At 41.3% G+C, this 22293-nt stretch overlaps 1 protein-coding gene across 5 annotated transcripts in view; it reads left to right on the forward strand.

Annotated features, from left to right (window-relative positions):
• PGBD2 (piggyBac transposable element derived 2) overlaps positions 1–18584 on the forward strand; it is a 24873-nt gene extending 6289 nt beyond the window's left edge. For 2 of the 5 annotated variants that reach the window (XM_032848048.1, XM_032848051.1), the window contains exons 2-3: positions 6901–6962; positions 16540–18584. In XM_032848048.1, the coding sequence (XP_032703939.1) occupies positions 6946–6962; positions 16540–18292 (1770 nt within the window). In that variant the 5' untranslated portion in view covers positions 6901–6945 and the 3' untranslated portion in view covers positions 18293–18584. Of the gene's footprint in view, positions 1–5923; positions 5949–6900; positions 6963–8878; positions 8907–16539 lie in introns of those variants that run through there. The other 3 variants (XM_032848049.1, XM_032848052.1, XM_032848047.1) reach the window with 3 other exon arrangements.
• The last annotated feature ends 3709 nt before the right edge of the window (positions 18585–22293 follow it).

Below are 22293 nucleotides of genomic sequence, written 5' to 3' on the forward strand. Positions count from 1 at the left end.
TTGGGGAAATTCTCTCCAATAATTCTCTCCAATATACCTTCTGCTCCCCTCTCTCTTTCTTCTTCTTCTGGAATCCCAATTATTCTAATGTTGTTTCGTCTTATGGTGTCACTTATCTCTCGAATTCTCCCCTCATGGTCCAGTAGCTGTTTGTCCCTCTTTTGCTCAGCTTCTTTATTCTCTGTCATTTGGTCTTCTATATCGCTAATTCTTTCTTCTGCCTCATTTATCCTAGCAGTGAGAGCCTCCATTTTTTATTGCATCTCATTAATAGCTTTTTTGATTTCAACTTGGTTAGATTTTAGTTCTTTTATTTCTCCAGAAAGGGCTTTTATATCTCCCGAGAGGGTTTCTCTAATATCTTCCATGCCTTTTTCGAGCCTGGCTAGAACCTTGAGAATCGTCATTCTGAACTCTAGATTTGACATATTACCAATGTCTGTATTGATTAGGTCCCTAGCCTTTGGTACTGCCTCTTGTTCTTTTTTTTGTGGTGAATTTTTCCGCCTTGTCATTTTGTCCAGATAAGAGTATATGAAGGAGCAAGTAAAATACTAAAAGGGTGGCAACAACCCCAGGAAAATATGCTTTAGCCAAATCAGAAGAGATCCCAAATCGTGAGGGGGGAGAAAGGGGATAAAAAAAGGTTCAGAAAGAAAAAAAAAAGAAAGAAAGAGAAGAAAGAATAAAAAGAAAACAAATAAAGAAAAAATATAAAAAGGAAATATATATATATATATATATATATATATATATATAAATATATTAGATAAACTAGTTAAAAAACGTTAAAAAAGAAAAGGGTAAAATTTAAAAAAAATTAGCAGAAGAAGAGAAAAAAAATTGTTAAAGAAAAAAAAATTAAATTAACTGCAAGGCTAAAGAATCATGGGGAGAAAGCCATGAGTTCCGTGCTTTGCTTTCTTCTCTGGAATTCCGCTGTTCTCCTTGGTATTGAAACTGCACTCCTTGGTAGGTGAACTTGGTCCTGGCTGGGTTTCTTGTTGATCTTCTGGGGGAGGGGCCTGTTGTAGTGATTCTCAAGTGTCTTTGCCCCAGGCAGAGTTGCGACACCCTTACCAGGGGCCGGGCTGAGTAATCCGCTCGGGTTTGCTTTCGGGAGCTTTTGTTCCCTGAGCGCTTTCCGTAGAGTTCCAGAGGACGGGAATGAAGATGGCGGCCTCCCAGTCTCTGGCCCAGAGGAGCCGAGAGCCTGGGGCCCCACTCCTCAGTGCGCCCTCAGAGAACAGTGCCCAATTACTCCCGTCACCCTGCCTCCAGCCGCGCTCCGAGCTGACCGAGCCTGCGACGGGTTCAAGGTAACCCTGAGCTTAGAGCTCACTCCTCGGCTCTGTCTCTGTAGCCGGCTTCCCCGTTCTAATACCTGTAAGCTCTGCGACACTCAGACACCCCCGATCCTTCTGTGACCCTGCGGGACCTGAGGCCACGCTGACCCCGCGTGGGCTTCAACCCGGTTAAGCCTCTGGAGCGATGTCCCTCAGTGGAACAGACTTTTAAAAGTCCTGATTTTGTGCTCCGTTGCTCCGCGTTTTGCCGGGAGCCGCCCCCCCCCCAGCCCCCCCCCTGCGGTCTATCTTCCCGTCGCTTTGGATTCACTTCTCCGCCAGTCCTACCTTTCAGAAAGTGGTTGATTTTCTGTTTCTAGAATTGCTGTTCTTCTTCTCTTTGATCTCTCGTTGGATTTGTAGGTGTTTGCAATCTTTAGATAAGCTATCTAGCTGATCTCCTGCTACCTGAAGTAGTCTCAGCCTGCTACTTCTCCGCCATCTTGACTCCTGGTTGTATCCTTTGATGCACGTTTAATATTTGCTTTTTTGCTGGTGCTTTGGTTTCATAGTCAAGAAATCATTGAGAGATACAATATTCTGAATCTTTATACTGTGTTATCTTTGAAGAATTTTGTAATTTTAACTCTTACGTTTAGGTCTTTGTTTTTAAAATATTTTATTTACTTATTTGACAGAGACACAGCGAGAGAGGGAACAAAGCAGGGGGAGTGGGAGAGGAAGAGCAGGCTTCCCACCCAGCAGGGATCTGATGTGGGGCTCTATCCCAGGATCCTGGGACCATGACCTGAGCCAAAGGCAGATGCTTAAAAGTTGAGCCACCCAGGCGCCCCTTTGATACATTTTGAGTTAATCTTTCTATATGATGTAAGAGCCCACCTTTATTCTTTTGCATGTAGATACCTAGTTGTTTTTTTTTTTTTAACACCATTTGTTATAGAGACTGTCCTTTCCCTATTTAGTAGTTTTTACATCCTTTTTGAAGATTACCTGACCATATATGTGAGGGTTTATTTCTGGCTCTGTTACAATTAACTGGTCTCTGTATCTGTCATTATACCAGTGTCACACTGTTTCGACTTCTTTAGTTTTGTAATATGTACTGAAATGAGGAAATGTGAATTCTCCTACTTTGTTCTTCCTTTCCAGAATTATTTTGGCTATTTGGAGTATCTTGATTTTAGGATGGATTTTTCTATTTCTAGAAAAAAAAAAATATATATATATATATATATCCCCAATATTTTGGGATTTTGATAGAGATTGCATTGAATCTGTAGATTACTTTGGGCAGTATCAATGTCTTTGATGTTAAGTATACAAACCCATGAGTACAAGATATCTTTCTATTTTTGTGTATTTTTTTTTTTAATTACTTTATGTTTTGTTGTTTTCAGTGTATAGTTCTTGCAACCTCTTTGGTTTGGATTCTTCCTAAATATTTATTCTTTTCAATGCTGTGGCAAATGGAGTTGTGTTGCTAATTTCTACTTCAAGTTGTTCATTGTTAATGTACAGAAATGCAACTAATTTTTGATATCTTGATTTTGACTTCTGCAACTTTGCTGAACTTACTTATTCTGACTTTTTAAAAAATCTTTACATGTAAGATCATGTTATCTGCGAATGGATAATTCTACTTCTTTCTTTCCAGTTTGGATGCCTTTTATTTCTTTTCCTTGACTAATTGCTCTGGCTAAGACTTCTAGTACTACGTTTAATAGAAAGGCCAGAGGAAACAACTTTATCTTTATCTTGTTTTTAGAGGAAAAGTTTTCAGTCTTTCACTATTTTGTATATTAGCTGTGGTTTTTTTTTTTCATATTTCATCTTTATTATGTTGAGTTAGTTAACTTTTAGTCCTAGTTTATTAAGAGTTTTTTATAATAAAAGAGTGTTGAATCTTGTTAAATGTTTTTTCTGCATTATTTGGTGTGAACATATGGCTTTTGCCTTTCATTCTGTTCACTTGGTATATTACATTGGTAGATTTTTTTATTTTCAAGTTGAACTATCTTTGCATTCCAGAAATAAATCCCACTTTGTTGTGGTATAGAATCCTTTCAATGTACATTGAATTTATTTTGCTAATAATATTTTCTTGAGGATCAATATTTGTCAAGGATATTGGTTTTTAGTTTTCTTCTAGTATCTTTATCTGGCTCAAATATCAGGGTAATGCTGCTCAGTTATTATATTTTTCAGCTCCAGAATTTGCTTCTTTTTATTAATATTCTCATTTTATTCATACATTTCCTGATTTTGTGTCTTTCTGTGGTCTCTTTTAGCTCATTGACTATCTTTAACAAATTGTTTTAAATTCTTCAAGAAATTCAGCAGTCTGACTTTCTTTCAGATCCATTTCTTGAGTTTTATTTTGTTTCTGTCATTGGGCCATGTTTCCCAGTTTTTTGTATGCTCATGATCTGTTGTTGGGATTTGGCCATTCAACCAAAACAAAACAAAACAAACAAACAAAAAAACCCAGTCTCCTCTCTCAATCTTTATGGCCTGGCTTTGTTCAGGGGAATACTTCACTAGTCAGCCCACCCAGAAATTTCAAACCTCATCAACATTTTCTGTACTTTTAATTGTTTCAATCACCACGAGCGGCTTGTCCCTAATTTCTTCTCAGAAGTGTACAATCTTTATCTCTCCCTGGCATCTGCATGTAAAACTGTAGAATTTCTTTAGCTCTAGTGTACTGTGACACCTGCCTACATTTTCAGTAACCTCCAAACTGCTGCCATTCCCATCAGTGCTACAAGTCTGGTGAGGCAGAAATCTATCCCTCAGGCAGCCGCCAGACAAGCCAGAATGTTGAACTCGTAGTCTGCTCTGATTTCCATCCCAAGGGAAGAGTCGCTGTGTTTACCCTAGTTGTCCCTTACTGATCTGACAGGAAGAGATCTGTCTGTGCACAAAATGCCATGAACTTTTCTATCCTTTTAAATGGAATCCCATCTTATATTTCTGTTGGCCTGGGTCCCACACCATTTCAAGTGGTCTCTAGAGTTCTCACAAATGTATTCATGTTCATATATTGTTGTTAACTTGCATTTCCATGGGGATGAAGGCCTGGAGCACAGTAGTCCACCACCTGCTGACATCACCTCTATATTTGTTTTTTGAATTGTCCTCACATTCCATTCTTTTCTTATAATGTCCTTATCAGGCTTTGGTATTGGGGTAATAATCATCAAATCATCAAATGCTAATCAAAGGGTGTTCCTTCCCTTTGTTTTGTTTTGGATGGATTTTAGAATAACTGGCATTAATTGTTCTTTAAATGCTTGGTAAAATTCACCAGTGAGTGCATTTGATGTTGGGTTTTTGCTCTTTGTTTTTGTCTTTTTTTTGCTTGGGAGAGTTGGCATTACTGATTCAGTCTTTCTACTAGTAATTGGACTGTTCAAATGTTCTGTTTCTCCTGGTTCAGTCAGTAGGTTGTGTGTTTCTGAGAATTTATCAACTTGTTCTAGGTTGTCCAGTTTATAGGCGTATAATGAATAATCATTCATTGTAGCCTCTGTGATCCTTTGTTTCTGTGGTATCAGTTAGTTTCCCCTCTTTCGTTTATAATTTTGTTGATTTGGGTTCTCTCTATTTCTTGGATACTGTAGCTAGAAATTTGTCTATTTTGTTCATCTTTTCAAAAAACTAATTCTTAGTTTTGTTAAGTTCACCAATTATTTTTTTGTTCTCTATTTTGCTTGTTTTTGCTCCAGTCTTTTATTTCCTTTCTGCTGCTAACTTTGGGCTTAGGTTATTCTTTTTTAAAAAATTTTAATTTAATTTTAAAATCCAGTATAGTTGATATACATGTTATATTAGTTTCAGGTGTACAATATCGTGATTCAGCAGTTCCATACATCACCCTGTGCTCATTTTAAGTCCAGTCCTTAATCCCCATCACCTATTTTAACCATCCCCAACCCACCTCCCTTCTGATAGCCCTCAGTTTGTTCTCTATAGTTAAGAGTCATTTCTTGGTTTCTCTCTCTCTTTTTCTTTCTTTGCTCATTTTTTTTTCTTAAATTGCACATATGAATGAAATCATATGGTATTTGTCTTTCCCTGACTCAGTTCACTAAGCATTATATTCTCTGACTCCATCCATGTCTTTGCAAATGGCAAGATTTCATTTTTTAATGGCCGAATAATATTCCATTGTATATATAAATATGAATATATATACATATATATATACACACCACTTCTTCTTTATCCATTCATCTGTTCTTTTTATAGTTCCTTGAGGTATAAAGTTAAGTTTTTTATTTGGGATCATTCTGGGGTTTTTTTGTTTGTTTGTTTGTTTGTTTTTTTATGTATGTGTTTATAGCATTAAGCTTCTCTCCTAGAAATCTTCTGCTGCAACCTAAATGTTTTGGTATGTTGTGTTTCCCTTTTCATTTGTTTCAGATACTATTTATTAATTTTATTTATTTGAGAAAGAGAGCACACGAGTTGTGGGGGTACAGGAGAGGGCCAAAAGAAAGGGAGAGAGAAAATCTTAAGTAGGCTTCACACTCAGTGCATAGCCTGACGCAGGACTGTCTCACCATCCTGAGATCATGACCTGAGCCTAAATCAGGAGTTGAATGCTTAACCAACTAAGCCACCTAGGTACCCCTCAAGGTACTTTTTAACTTCCCCTTTAATTTTTTCTTTGATCCCTTGGTTGTTAAGAAAATGTTGTTTCATAGTTAGTTCTTTATATATCTTGGACTTCACTATCTAATACAGTGGCCACTGGCCAAAGCACATGTGACTGTTTTCATTGAAATTAATTAAAGTTACATAAAATTAAAAATTCATTTTCCTAGTCACACTAACCATATATATCAGGTGTTTAATAATGACATGTGGCTCATGGCTACCATATTGGGCAGCATTGGTAGAAAATATTTCCATTATTACAATAGGTTCTATTGGTAGTCTTTTTTTTTTTTTTTTAAGATTTTATTTATCTTTTTTGACAGACAGAGACCACAAGTAGGCAGAGAGGCAGGCAGAGAGAGAGAGAGGAGGAAGCAGGCCTCCCACTGAGCAGAGAGCCCAATGCGGGGCTCCATCCCAGTACCCCGGGATCATGACCTGAGCTGAAGGCAGAGGCTTTAACCCACTGAGCCACCCACGTGCCCCTCTATTAGTAGTCTTGATAGAGAATAATAGTTGTCAACCAGGTGCAGTTTTGTCCCCTATGGGACACATGGCAATGTCTAGAAACATAACTGAATTCCATAGCTAGGGGATCGGTGTTCTATTGGTATCTAGTGGGTAGAGGCCTGGAAAACTACTAAACATCCCATAATACACAGGATAGCCCCCCACAACAAAGACTCATCCAGCCCACATGCCAATAGCTCTGATGGTGAAGACTGTGCCCTACAATATATTTTGGTGTGAGGTAGAGAGCTCAATTAGCCAGTTGACGGCATCATCTCTTGTGTGTACTCAATCCATCCCCCTCTGGTTGCTGGTGAACCTTAAGCTAGAGATGTTTCTTCCTTTAAAGTGTGGAGAAGGTCCCGTTGCCTTGTTAATTAAGATATGATTTTCTAAAAAATCAACTTCTGTTGTCTTACAGGTTCTTTGACTGCACATATAGATAACTCTATGTTTCCAGTTCATCATGGCTTCGACTTCAAGGTAAGTGTGTTTGATGAAAGGCTTTATGCAAGTAATTACTCCTCTCTTTTTGAAAGGCCAAGCCCATGACAGGTTTAGCTCTTGGCCCTGCTGGCCTACGAAGCATTTGGTGTCTAGGAAGGAAAAAGGAGGAAGAGAGAAGAAAAAAGGGAGATTGGAAAGAAGATGAGACAGAACAAGGTAGTGTATGCGGTATGGGTGTTGTTCTGTAGCTCCAGTGTCTACCTTGTATCTAAAAATGTGATTTACTTTTGTTTTTTTCTTTTTTTAAGATTTATTTATTTTTTGAGTGAGAGAAAGCACAAGCAGGAGGGGCAGGGGGAAAGGGAGAGCACACTCCAGGCTGATTCTCACAACCCTGAGATCAGGACCCAAACTAAAACCAACAGTTGGTCGATTAACTGACTGTGCCACCCCCATACCCCTTCCTCACCTTATAATCCAGAAGATGGTTGCTGTTGGACTGCCTTAGTCCCTGTAAGCTTTGCCACTCGACAAGTCTTTTTTTTTTCCCCCCAATTTTTTATTTAAATTTTAGGTAGTTAAGGGGCACCTGGGTGGCTCAGTGGGTTATCCTCTGCCTTCGGCTCAGGTCATGATCTCAGGGTCCTGGGATCAAGCCCCACATCTGGCTTTCTGCTGAGCAGGGAGCCTGCTTTCCTTTTTCTCTCTGCCTGCCTCTCTGTCTACGTGTGATTTCTCTCTCTGTCAAATAAATAAATAAAATCTTTAAATTTTAGGTAGTTAACATATACTATAATATTGGTTCAGGACTAGAATTCAGTGATCCACCACTTACATATAACACCCAGTGCTCCTCACAATAAGTACCCTCCTCTAATACCCATCACCTAGTTAACCCATCCCCTGCCCACCTCTCCTCCAGCAAGACTGTTTGTTCTCTATAATAAAAAAATCTCTTGTTGTATATTTCCCACTCTTTTTTTTTAGTTCCTTCCCCTGTGTTCATCTGTTTTTTTTTTCCTTAAAGTCCATATATGAGTGAAATCATATGGTATTTGTCTTTCTCTGACTGACTTTCCTTCACATATAATCCCCTCTCGTTCCATGCACATTGTTGCAAATGAGAAGACATCATTCTTTTTGATGGCTGAGTAACATTCCATTACACACACCCCATCTTTATCCATTCATCAGTCCATAGACATTTGGACTCTTTTCATAGTTCTGCTATTGTTGATAGTGCTGCTATAAACATTGGGGTTCATGTGCCCCTTCAACCAGTATTTTTGTATCCTTTGGGTATATTTACCTGGTAGTTTGTATATTTACCTAGTAGTTTGTATATTTACCTAGTAGTATAATTGCTGGGTCATAGGGTAGTTTTATTTTTCACTCTTTGAGGAACCTCCATACTGTTTTCCAGAGGGGCTGTACCAATTTGCCTTCCCACCAGCATTGCAAGAGGGTTCCCCTTTCTCTGCATCCTTGCCAACATCTGTTCCTGATGTTGTTAATTTTAACCATTATGACAGATGTGAATAGTATCTCATCATGATTTTGATTTGTATTTCCTTGACGTTGAGTGATGTTGAGCATCTTTTCAGGTGTCTTTTAGCCAGCTGGATGCCTTCTTTGGAAGAATGTCTATTCACGTCTTCTGCCCCATTTCTTAACTGGATTATTTGATTTTGGGGTATTGAGTTTGATAAGTTCTTTATAGATTTTGGATACTAACCTTTTATCAGCTATGTCATTTATAGACATATTCTCCCATTCTGTAGGTTACCTTTTAGTTTTATGGATTGTTTCCTTCACTGTGCATAAGCTTTTAATCTTGATGAAGACCCAGTTGTTCATTTTTGCTTTTGTTTCTCTTGCATTTGGAGACGTATCTAGAAAGAAGTTGCTATGACCCAGGTCAAAGAGGTTGCTACCTGTGTTCTCCTCAAGGATTTTGATGGATTCCTGTCTCACATTGAGGTTTTTCACCCACTTTGAGTTTATTTTTGTGTATGGTGTAAGAAAGTGGCTCAGTTTTATTCTTCTCCTTGTGGTTGTCCAATTTTCCCAACACCATTTGTTGAAGAGACTTTCTTTTTTGCATTGGGTATTCTTTACTGCTTTGTCAAAATTAGTTGACCATATAGGGCTACGTCCATTTGTGGGTTCTCTCTTGTGTTCCAGTGATCTGTGTGTTTGTTTTTGTGCAAGTATCATACTGTCTTGATGATTACTGCTTTGTAATATAGTTTAAAGTCCAAAATTGTGAGCCTCCAGCTTTGGTTTTGTTTTTCAAGATTGCTTTGGCTATTTGGGGTCTATTGTGGTCCCATACAAATTTTACTATTGTTTGTTCTAGCTCTGTGAAAACTACCTCTGGTATTTTGATGGGGATTGCATTAAATGTATAGTTTGCTCTGGGTAGTATAGACATTTTCCCATTTGTTCTTCTAATCCATGAGCATGGAATGTTTTCCCATTTCTTTGTGTCTTCCTCAATTTCTTTCATAAGTGTTTTATAGTTCAGAGTTACAGATCTTTTACCTCTTCGGTTAGGTTTATTCCTAGGTATCTGGTTGTTTTGGTGCAGCTGTAAATGGGATCAATTCCTTGATTTCTCTTTCTGCTGCTTCATTATTGGTATATAGAAATGCAAAAGATTTCTACATCGATTTTGTATCCTGTAACTTTGCTGAATTTATCAGTTCCAGCATTTATTTTCCTGGAGTCTTTTGGGTTTCCTAAATAGAGCATCATGTTGTCTGCAAATAGTGAAAGTTGGACTTCTTTGCAGATTTGAATGCCTTTTATTTGTTTTTGTTGTCTGATTGCTGAGGCTAGGACTTCTGGTACTATTTTAAATAATAGTGGTGAGAGTGGACATCCCTGTTTTGTTCCTGACCTTGGAGGAAAAGCTCTATTTGTCCCTACTGAGGATGATATTAATTGAGTCTTTCATAATGGCCTTTATGATGTTGAGATATGAGGTATCCCAACTTTGTGGAGGGTTTTTATCAAGAATGGATGTTGTACTTTGTCAAATTTTTTTTTCCCATCTATTGAGATGGAAAATATTCCATCTGTTTCCATCTTTTGAGAGGATCAGACCTTTACTTCATTAATGTGGTGTATCACGTTGAATGCTTTGTGGATATCAGACAATCCTTGTAGCCCAGGAGTAAATCTCACATGATTGTGCTGAATGATTCTTTTAGTGTAGTGTTAGATTCAGTTTCCTAGTATGTTGAGAATTTTTCCATCCATGTTCATCAGGGATATTGACTTCATTGGGGTCTTTCTCTGGTTTTGTAATCAAGATAATGCTGGCCTCAATAGATGATTTTGGGAGGTTTTCTTCCATTTCTATTTTTTTTTTTTTTTGAACAATTTGAGAAGAATAAATATTAACTCTTCCTTAAATGTTTTGGTAGAATTTCCCTGAGAAACCATCTAGCCCTGACTTTCATTTGTTGGAGATTTTTGATTACTGATTTAATTTATTTGCTGGTTATGGGTCTGTTCAAATTTTCTATTTCTTCGTGATTCACTTTTGGTGTTTATATGTTTCTAGGAATTTATCCATTTCTTCCAGATTGTTCAATTTTTGGCATATTAGTATTCATAATATTCTCATAATTGTACTTCTGTGGTATTAATTGTGATCTCTCCTCTTGCATTCGTGACTTTATTTATTTGGGTCCTTTCTCTCTCTCTCTCTCTCTCTCTCTCTCTCTTTTTGTGGTAAATCTGGCTGGGGTTTTATCAATCTTATTAATTTTTTCAAAGAACCAGCTCCTAGTTTCACTGTTCTGTTCTGGGTTTTTTTGTTTTTATATCATATGTTTCTACTCTGATCTTTATTATTTCCCTTCTTCTGCTTCCTTTAATCATCATTTACTGTTCCTTTTCTAGCTCCTTTAGGTATAAGGTTAGGTTGTATATTTGAGACTTTTCTTGCTTCTTGAGGTAGGCCTGTGTTGCAGTATACGTCTCTCTTAGGACTGCTTATGCTACATGCCAAAAATTTTGGACTGTCCTGTTTTCATTTTCATTTGCTTCCATGTATTTTCTTTAATTTCTTGATTAACCCATTCGTTTTTTTTAAGATTTTATTTATTTATTTGACAGAGAGAGATCACAAGTAGGCAGAGAGGCAGGCAGAGAGAGTGAGAGAGAGAGAGAGAGAGGGAAGCAGGCTCCCTGTTGAGCAGAGAGCCTGATGCGGGACTCGATCCCAGGACCCTGAGATCATGACCTGAGCCGAAGGCAGTGGCTTAACCCACTGAGCCACCCAGGCGCCCCTAACCCATTCATTCTTATGGTGTTCTTTAACCTCTATGCATATGTGGTTTTTCCATACTTTTTGTTGTGGTAAACTTCAACTTTCATAGCGTTATGGTGAGAAAATATGTGTGGTATGATCTCAGTCTTTTTGTATTTGTTGAGGCCGTATTTGTAACCCAGCATGTGATCTCTTCTGGAGAATGTTCCATTTGCACTCAAAAAGAATGTATATTCTGATGCTTTTGGAAGAAATGTTTGGAATATATCTGTTACATCCATCTGGTCCAGTTTGTTATTTAAAGCCATTGTTTCCTTGTTGATTTCCTGCTTAGATAATCTGTCTATTGTTATAAATGGGCTGTTAAAAGTCCCTTAATATTACTGTACTAATTGATTTTTATATCTGGGTACTCCAATTTGGGGGGCATAAATATGTATAGTTATTAGATGTTCTTGTTGATAAGACCCCTTTATAATAGTATCCTTTTTCATCTCTTGTTATAGTCTTTAGTTTAAAATCTAGCTTGTCTCATATAAGTATGGTAACACCAGCTTTCTTTTGATGTCCTTCAACATGATAGATGGTTCTCCATCCCCTCACTTTCAATCTACAAGTGTCCTTAGGTCTAAAGTGAGTTTCTTATAGGCAGCATAGAAATGGATATTGTTTTTTATCCATTCTGATATTTTGTGTCTATTGATAGGAGCATTTAGTTTGTTTACATTCAGAGTGAGTATTGATAGATATGAATTTAGTGCCATTGTGTTACTCGTAAAGTCATTGTTCCTGTAGATTTTCTCTGTTTCTTTACTGTTTTTGTTGCTTGTGGTATTTCTTTCCTTCTCAAAGGGTCCCTTTTAATATTTCTTGCAGGGCTGATTTAGTGGTCATGAACTCCTTTAGTTTTTATTTGTCTGAGAAACTCTTTCTCTCTCCTTCTATTCTAAATGACAGCTTTGCTGGATAAAGTATTTTTGGCTGTATATTTTTCCCATTGAGCACATTGAATATATCATGCATCTCTCTTCTGGCCTGTTAACGTTTCTGTGGGTAGGTCTGCTGCTAACCTTATATGTCTTCCCTTGTAATTTAGGTATTTCTTTTCCCTTGCTGTTCTCAGGATGTTTTCCTTATTTCTGTTTTGCAGATTTTACTACACTATATCTTGGTGTTGCCCTGCTTTTGTCAATTTTGGTCCAAGTTCTCTGTGCCTCTTGGATTTGGATGTCTCTTTCCTTCACCAGATTAGGGACGTTTTTCAGCTATAATTTCCTCAAGTAAACCTTCTTCCCTCTTTCTCTAATTCTTCTGGGACTCCTATGATATGAATGTTGTGTGCTTTATGATGTCGCTGCATTCCCTAAGTCTACATATGTCATCTAGTATTTTAATTTCCCTCTTTTCAGCTTCATTATTTTCTATAATATTATTTTTTATATCACTTATTTATTCTTCTGCTTCTTCCATACTTGTTGTCATTATATCTAATTGGTTTTGCATCTCAGTTGTAGTATTTTTTTTTATTTCAGACTGACTAGTTTTTAGTCTTACCTCTGTGGTAAAGGATTCTCTGGTGTCTTCTATACCTTTCTCAGGCCCAGCTAGTATCCTTACGATTGTTGTTTTGAAATCTGGGTCAGGCATATTACTTATATCTGTTTTGAATAGATCCCTAGCTATGACTTTTTCTTGTTCTTTCTTTTGGTATGAGTTCTTCCCCGTTGGCATTTTTGCCTCAGTCTCTGTCTTCCATGTGTTAGGAAAGCCTTTATGTTTCCTCCTCATGGGAGTAATGACTACATTAAGAAGTCACTTAAAAAAAAAAAAAGAAAAGAAAGAGGTCACATACTGACCAGGGCCTGGCCTTTTGGGAAGTGTTTCTGGTGTGTGCTTTGTGCACTCTGCTGCTGTGTTTTTTGTTTTTTGTTTTTTGTTTTTTGTTTTTAAGATTTTATGTATGTATTTGACAGAGAGAGATCACAAGTAGGCAGAGAGGCAGGCAGAGAGAGAGGGGGTAAGCAGGCTCCCCACTGAGCAGAGAGCCCGATGTGGGGCTCGATCCCAGGACCCTGAAATCATGACCTGAGCCGAAGGCAGAGGCTTAACCCACTGAGCCACCCAGGTGCCCCTGCTGCTGTGTTTTGACTGCTTTTTCCCTAAGGTCAGTTCTCTAGAATGTTTCACCCTACTTTCAACGAGGAGTGTTTGACCCTTGTCCAGTGTGAGGTGAGTCTGAACTAGGTGTGCTGTGGTCTTCCTGTTAAAAAGGCTAGAGCCAGGGGTGACTGGATGTCTCAGTTGGTTAAGTTTCTCCCTTCAGCTCAGGTCAGGATCCCAGGGTCCTAGGGTCGAGTCTCACATCAGATTCCCTGCTCAGCGGGGAGTCTGCTTCTCCCTTTGCCCCTCCCCCTGCTTCTGCTCCCCTTCCCCTCAAATAAATAAATTAAATCTTGAAAAAACAGACAAAAGGCTGGATCCAGTATCCACTAGAGCTGGTTTTGTTTTAATCTATGTTTGGTAGACTTGGGTGTGGGGAGTTTGCACTGGTTTTCTGGGAGAGAGGCCCAGCCCCTCCTCTGGTTCCCCATCACACTTGCCCTAGTGAAAAAGCACCTGAGCTTAGGAGAGTGTGTAAAGCCTCCACTGTGTGTGCTGTACTGCTCACTGAAGTCCGTCAGTGCTGACTGGGGCAGATGGCGGCACATAAAAATGGCGTCTCCCCACTCTTTGTTCCCTGGAGATGGGAGTTTGTGCTCACTGCTATTCAGGAAACTCTCACAGAAGAGGGAACAACCTCCCCTCATTTGTCCCTGGCTTCCTTCACATCCCTACCTTCACCCTGTGTCTGAGCTGTTTGCCCACCCAGTGGCCATCTCAGGCATGCTGGCTGGGTTTCAATACTCCACATTTTCAGGATCTAGTGTAGTATGGACCTGCACTAATCCTCCAGGGAAGTGTCTAGCCACACTGTGGCTGGTGCTGCTTCGTCCGTGAAGGACAGTCACCCAAACGTGCAGGGACTTGGAGTTCATGGTAAAATGTAACACAAAAGCCAATGCCCAGGTTAGCTGTACTCAGAAGCTGCCTCTGCTCCTATGGTTATGGGCAGGGCAGCTCACTGGTGTTGCTGGCTGTTTTGTCCCTGGAGAGGCAGTGCCACCTCTCCCAAATGCACTCCAAAAAGACTACTCCTGGGTTTCTGCTGTCCTTCTCCACAGGAGCACCTCTGTACTGACCAGGCTCCAGCCTTGGTGAGGGTGTGGACTCCTAACACTTCAGACTTTGAGCTCTACTGCTTCTAAGAACTTGCTATAATCAGCCCCACTCGTTTTTTTCCCCTCAGTGGTTTTGGGGAAATGTTTTTCTTGTGCAGTGCCCTCCACATGTACTCTCTCACATACTTTCTCTCCTATCTCCCTGATCAGGGCTCCCTCCCCTCCCCACCACCCATGATTCTTTCCTCTCCCAAATCCTGTCTTCACACTTCCTACCTTCCACAGTGTAGCCTCTTTTCTCCCTCTAGTTGTGCACTTTGTTTTTTTCAGTCCTCAGATTGATTTCTTGGGTGTTCAGAATGATTTGATATTTATCTAGCTGTGTTCCAGGGATAAGGAAAACATAGGAGCCCCCTACTACTCCTTCATCTTTATCCCTCCTCCCCTTCTCCAGGAGTCTGAAGAGCCATATGCAGAGGATGTCTGGTGGGCAGGGCTGCAAACAGCAGCTCCGGTAGTGAGACTGGTGGGAGGCCTGGATCTGCTGCTACAAACCAGGAGAGGCTAGGGGACTTGTGTCAATGGCTACTGTCCCCCAAGAACTGCTCTCCGAGGTCCCTGGGACCTAGGGCTTTAGTTTTTCTCTCCCTTCCTGGCCCACACAGAGCATGAGAAGTACCTTACTTCCCCTGAGGTCACACCTCCTGTGCCCTGGCTTCGAGCACAGAGGCTGATGGAGTCAGTGTCCAGGATGTGAGGTTCGAGTGAGTCTCTAAGGCGGTTTGAACTCCGAAGTTCAAGGGCAGGTCTGCAGAGAAGCTACTTCTGTGGTAAAGCCTGTGTCCTCCCTCTGGTTGAAATTCTTCTCATGAGGAGGTTGGGCCAGAGTGGCACAGGGCAGCCTTAGTGCCCACCTTCCCTGCCCTGTCCACTCTCACAGCCACAGTGATAGGCCTCACTGCCATGCTCCATCCACTCTAGAGGGCTTCCCGTGACAGCCAAACACAGCAGAGTGTCCTGACAAGAGCCTCTAGAGCTCTGCTCTCCTCCTCTTCTTACCTCTGAAGCCTCCTTGCTGTTTACAGAGAGTAAGTGCCTTCAGGCTCAGGGCCTTGTACCTATAGTTCTTTCTCTGTGCCTGAGACACCCTGTCTCTAGCTGTCTATAAGCCTCACTCTCTTTTTCAGGCCCCCACGTTGTGAGCCTTCACTCATCATCCATGTAAAATAGCAACTCCAGTCCTCCTCTTCCACTATATTCTCTGTCCCTTATCCAGGATCCCCCTTTCATGGCCTGGTGCCATCCTGCACAGCTACTTGTTTGTTGAACCATCCTCTTCCTCCTCCAGTTAGAACAGTTGCTGTGCAGGTCAGGAGGGGAGTGTGCCCACTGCCTGTCCCTGGGAAGTGCCTCCTCATGGTTACTGCTCATGAAATACAAGTGTCTCTTGGCATCCGATTAGTTCCCACCTGTGCAGGGAGAGTCAGGATAGCAGGGGTTTCCATGTTTCCTGAGTCTGTTTGGCTTCTGAATTGCAGCTAGGAGATAGTAAGATGTCTGATGTCGAGGGAGCCATCTGAAAATCTGTCTGAATCTGCTCAGGTCCTGTACTGGGGTGGTGGGAGTTCCAGTAGGGAGAGTTTGAGAACTTGGGAAACAGGAAACTTGTAACTGCTAACTTAAAAGGGAAAGGGAAGACCCAGGTCAGACGATGGGATGAAAGGAGAGCCCCTGGGACCACTGAGTTAGAGGACATCAGTGGGTGTGACTTGCGTAGCCCAGGCTCCTGGGGGTGGTCACTGTTACCTGGGAGATGACCGAGGTTCCCGAATTTATCCCTAGAGGCGATCCTCTATACAAAACACTTTAAGAAGGAAAGAACCAAATGTCTCTTTAGAATGCCTCCCCTTGAAATACATTTGTGCTTGAAAGAGTAATGTGTACTGGTCTGAAAAATCCCCTTACCTGGCTCTGGGCCTGGTGGTGCTGGGTCTGGGATGCTGTTGAGGCTCGAGACTCTGTGGCGGGAGCGCCGTCCTCTCAGGCAGTCCTTGAACAGAGTTTTCTGCTGACGCATTGTCTCTGCTCCACATTTTGTTTGCTGTCGTTGCAGCAGCTTTACTGTTGGGAGTAGAGCCGGTTCAAAGCCAAAGTCTACAAAGCTGCTGGAGGTCCTGAATGCACTGGAGGAGGATGAGTCTGGCCACAGCCGGGAGGAGATCTTCATTGTGCCTCCGGACAATGCCTCAGGGGACTTCACTGACGAGGACTCCGGTGAAGAAGATGGCCGGCGAGGCTCCCACCTGCCAGGCAGCATCCTGCATGCCTTTGTGGTGCCCGAGGATTCTGGCACCGAGGAGGAGGAGGACCTGTCGCCGGCCATGAAGCGGCAGAAGGTCATGGTGGAGCCTCAGCGTATTTGGACGAAAAGAGATATCCGGCCCGACTTCAGCAGTTGGATGGCATCGGATCCTCACATAGAGGATCTCAGAAGCCAGGAACTGAGTCCTGTGGGCCTCTTCGAGTTGTTCTTTGATGAAGGAACAATTAATTTCATTGTTAATGAAACCAATCGTTATGCTTGGCAGAAAAATGTCAACCTTGGGCTCACAGCCCAGGAATTAAAGTGTGTTTTGGGCATTTTGATTTTAAGTGGGTATATATCCTATCCGAGGAGAAGGATGTTTTGGGAAACATCCCCCGATTCACATCATCATCTTGTGGCTGATGCAATTAGAAGGGACAGATTTGAACTGATCTTCTCATACCTGCATTTTGCAGATAATACTGAGCTGGATGAAAGCGACAGGTTCGCCAAAGTCAGGCCTCTCATTGTCCGGATGAATCACAATTTCCAGAAGCACGCGCCCCTGGAAGAGTTCTACAGCTTCGGAGAGTCCATGTGTGAGTACTTCGGGCACCGGGGATCCAAGAAGCTGCGTGCCGAGAAGCCCACGCGGCTGGGCTACAAAATCTGGTGTGGCACAACCAGCAGGGGCTACCTGGTGTGGTTTGAGCCCTCCCAGGGCACGCTGTTCACCAAATCGCACAGGGGCCTGGACCTCGGGGGCAGTATGGTGGTCAAGTTCGTGGACGCGCTGCAGGAGCGTGGCTGTCTGCCATACCACATATTCTTTGACAAGGTTTTTACAAGTGTCAAACTCATGTCCATTTTGAGGAAAAAGGGGGTGAAGGCCACAGGAACTGTTCGTGAGTACAGGACTGAGCGATGTCCCCTCAAAGATCCCAAAGAACTGAAGAAAATGAAGAGGGGCTCATTTGATTATAAAGTTGATGAGAGCGAGGAGATTATCGTGTGCCGCTGGCATGATAGCAGCGTGGTCAACATCTGCTCCAATGCCGTGGGCATAGAGCCCGTGGGGCTCACTGGCCACCATGCGGGAGCAGCCAAGACGCGGACCCAGGTCCATCAGCCCTCCCTGGTGAAGCTGTACCAGGAGAAGGTGGGGGGTGTCAGTCGGATGGACCAGAACATTGCCAAGTACAAGGTGAAGATCCGTGGCATGAAGTGGTACTCGAGCTTCATCGGCTACGTCATCGATGCTGCCCTCAATAATGCCTGGCAGCTGCACAGGATCTGCAGCCACGACGCCCAGGTGGACCTCCTGGCCTTCCGGAGGTACGTGGCCTGCGTGTACCTGGAGAGCAATGCTGACATGTCCTCCCAGGGGCGACGAAGCAGGCGGCTGGAAACTGAGAGCCGCTTTGACATGATTGGGCACTGGATAGTCCACCAGGACAAGAGGACCCGGTGTGCCCTCTGCCACTCGCAGACCAACACCCGCTGCGAGAAGTGCCAGAAGGGCGTCCATGCCAAGTGCTTCAGGGAGTACCACATCCGGTGATGCATGGTGGGTAGAGGGAGCCCTCTGGAAGCTTGGTTTGTGAGATGCCCACAGCCAGTTACATACAGTACGTGGAGCACTAGGTTTTGCATTGGAAAAGAGACCTGAATCCCTAATGATGTGCTTTTGTATCCCCCGCCTCATGTCCATTATATTTATATTTTTATTGTCTTCTGTGATGCCTACCTGTAACATAAGTTACTATTTATATTGATAATTATAGGTGTTTCTAAATCTCTATACTATTATTTATTTCAATGATGAGCCCCTTTTTATTCAAATAAAAATCTTGCTCCAGGGGCGCCTGGGTGGCTCAGTGGGTTAAAGCCTCTGCCTTCGGCTCAGGTCATGATCCCAGGGTCCTGGGATCGAGCCCCGCATTGGCTCTCTGCTCAGCCTGTTTCTCTGCCTACTTGTGATCTCTGTCAAATAAATAAATAAAATCTTTAAAAAAAAAAAAAATCTTGCTCCAGGTGATAGCTGCGTCCTAGTAAAGAAAATCAAATATAGCCAAAAACTTAGAGAAACTTTCATGAAGACTGAAAAAGTTTTATAATTGTATGCTATTGATTATAATCTAAGTTAGGACAATAGTATATAAGCATGGTATTAATATGATGAAGGATATTTTGTCACATTATTTCACTTTAACACTAGCAAACTGTCCAGGGATAGATAATCTGCCTTGTGTTTATCCAGATGGCTAGATTTGTAGAGTTTGTATTTTCTGATAAAAATATTTTCCTAATTCAACTATAGCCTTATGGAATCCATTTTTATAACTAATGTGAGATAGGACACTGTTTTCCCCCCAAAATGATGGTTTGTGTCATTTATGAAAATATATGTGTATTTCCCCATTGATTTAAATTCTACCTGTATAAATTCTGAAGTTTGGGATTAAGTTTTGAAACATAGAAAATATTTTATGTTGAAAAATAGTGAAATATATTCCAGAAGAATTAAAGAAATACATGTAAAAATTTGGAACTATCAGAAATCAAAGAAAGGATGTTGAATGTCTTCTCTTTATTTGGGAAAGAACTTTTTACAACAGCACAAATTTAAGAGGGGGCACATATTCTGCTGTACAAAACTAACATTGTCATTCATTACCAAAGTTAAAATGCAAATGGAGAAAATACATTCTAAATTATTACATTTAGGGACACCTAGGTGGCTCAGTCCGTTAACAGTCTGCCTTTGGCTCAGGTCCTGATCCCAGGGTCCTTGGATCAAGCCCCATATCAGGCTCCCTGCTCAGTGGGGAGTTTCTTCTCCCTCTCCCTCTGCCTCTGCCTCCTGCTTATACTTTCTCTCAAATAAATAATCTTTTAAAAAATAGTAAATAAGTCAAAAAATGTGCATTTTTGTAAAAAAAAAATTATTCTGTGAAATGGTATATGGGAAGTCACTATACCATGCTTGCGATTTTTCAACTCCATGCCAAGTAGTTACAACTGAAGGGTTAGGAATTGAACCTGTGTAATCATAAGGAATGTCATCTAATTACTCAAGCAAGAAAAGAAAAAATACTCAAAATTTTAAAAAGCTGGATTTAAAAAGTTATTTCCCTATCAGTCTTAGTAAATACAATGATGGTATGAAAAAATAACATTCCTCTGCCCCAAGCAGATGTCCCTTGCAGGTCTTCCATTTAATTTTGTATTCTAGGCCTTTATAAGTTATCTCTAGGGTGGTGGGTGGCTCAGTGGGTTAAGCCTCTGCCTTCAGCTCAGGTCATGATCCCAGGGCCCTGGGATCGAGCCCCACATTGGGCTCTCTGCTCAGGAGGGAGCCTGCTTCCCCACCCCCAACCCCCTCCTGCTGCTCTGCTACTTGTGATCTCTCTCTGTTAAATAAATAAATCTTTTAAAAAAAATTATCTCTAAATGTTATAAATTAAATTATTTACCCCCTAGTGTGGAATATCAGCCATAATATGGGATGAATTTTATTATAAAAACATTTTTAAATAAATAAATAAATAATTATATTTATAGTAATATCCTTAGGAAATAAAGATCACATACACACACTGAAAGCAAGGGTAAAATGTACAATGCTGTAGAAAAATGATGGCAGATAAAAACAAATGAATAGTTAATACATGCAAGAGGTTCCACTCTGTTGGCAATGAAATTCAAATAAAAGCAATTGGTAGATTTTTTTTTTTCACTAAATGCATTTGTTACTTACACACCACTGCTGTTGAAAGGTGGCAGACTCATGCGGTACCTGAGGGAGTATAAATCTGTGCATCATTTCTGAAGGCAATTTGATAAGGTCTATCAAAAATCTTCAAACCTGTTCATTACTATAAAGTGAAGCAGATGTTTAGTCCATAGTGATGTAAGTATTTAAAAGAAGGGAGAAAGGGCATTTCCTTTCTTTGGTAGAATCCTAGTTAGTGTTCCCCTTCCTGGACTACATTGCCTCTCCAAGGACAAAAGACCCTGCAGGTGCCAGCAAATGGCCTTTCATCAGCAGGGGACACAGGTACGTGCAGAGGGGGGTAACCTGGTTGCTGCTTTCTCTTCTTCTTTCTTTCTTTCTTTTTCTTTTTTTTTTTTTTTTAAGATTTTGAAATGTATTTGTCAGAGAGAGAATGAGAAAGAGCACAAGCAAGGAGAGGGGCAGGCAGAGGGAGAAGCAGGCTCCCTGCTGAGCAAGGAGCCCAATGCAGGACTCCATCCTAGGACCCTGGGATCATGACCCCAGCCAAAGGCAGATGCTTAATTGAGTGAGCCACCCAGACACCTTTTTTTTTTTTTAATTGTATTTATTTGTTCAAGAGCATGCATGAGCAGGGGGGAGGGGTAGAGGCAGAGGGACAAGCAGACTCCCTGCTGTACAGGGAGCCCAATGCCAGGCTTGATCCCAGGACCCTGAGATCATGACCTCAGCCACTGAACGGAGTGAACCACCAGGCACCTCTGCTTTTTGTTTCTACAGTGTAGATCCTGCACACTGAGCAGGCATGGGGCTATTTTTCTGGGACAAAGGACACCAGACAGAGTGACAAGGCTCTACTCTGGAAGGGGAATGGGTCCATGGGGTTTCGGGTCCTTTAAGATTTGGAGTTTTAAATCTCAGCCGTGTGCCAAAGATAAAATGTGGGAGAACTGTGGTGCTGGGGTGGTACAAACTCCCCCTTGCCACCAAAACAGTCGGACTTTTGTGGGGGGAAGGGGGTGTTAGGCTTCTTTTCTTCTTTTCTTTTTTCCCAGGTTTATTTTCACAAACAAAACCAAGCACACCTAGATAAACACTCCCCATTGCAAACAAGAAGGAATCTTCAGAACTGATCTGGGGAAAGGAGCAGCCACACAGGCGCAGAGTGCACACAGCAAACACCAGAAACACTTCCTGAAATGCCAGGCACTGGACAGTGTATGACCCCTTTTTAATACAGCATTACACTCAGGTGCAGGAACCATAACAAGCTTTCAAAGAAACACACAAAGACAGAAATTTAGCCAAAATGACAAGATGGAGGAATTCACCCTGAAAGGAAGTCAAGAAGAAATCACAGCAAGGGACTTGCTCAAAACAGATAAAACCTGAACAAGAGTGTAGAACGACAGTCGTAAGACTACGAACTGGGCTTTAAAAAGCATAGAAGACACCAGAGTAAACTTAGCTGCAGAGATAAAAGACCTAAAAACTAGTCAGGTTGAAAAAAAAAAAAAGTTATACCTGGAAAGAAAAAAAAAAAAAAATCAGTATGGGAATTGAAGAAGCAGCACAGAGAATAAGTAATATAGAGGAAAAAAATTATGAAAAATAAGGAAGCCGAAAAGAAGAGGGAAAGAAAAGTATTAGATAACTAAGGTAGACTTAGGGAACTCAACAATTCCGTAAAACACAATAATCTCTATACCATAGTCCCAGAAGAAGAGTGGGGAAAAGGGGCAGAAGGTTTATTTGCACAAATTATAGCTGAGAACTTCTCTAATTTGGGGAAGGACATTGGCATTCAAGTCCAAGGGGGCACAGAG

Source organism: Lontra canadensis, unplaced genomic scaffold (assembly GCF_010015895.1).
Source record: "Lontra canadensis isolate GAN:19392208 unplaced genomic scaffold, GSC_riverotter_1.0 scaffold199, whole genome shotgun sequence".
NCBI classification, from domain to species: Eukaryota; Metazoa; Chordata; class Mammalia; order Carnivora; family Mustelidae; genus Lontra; species Lontra canadensis.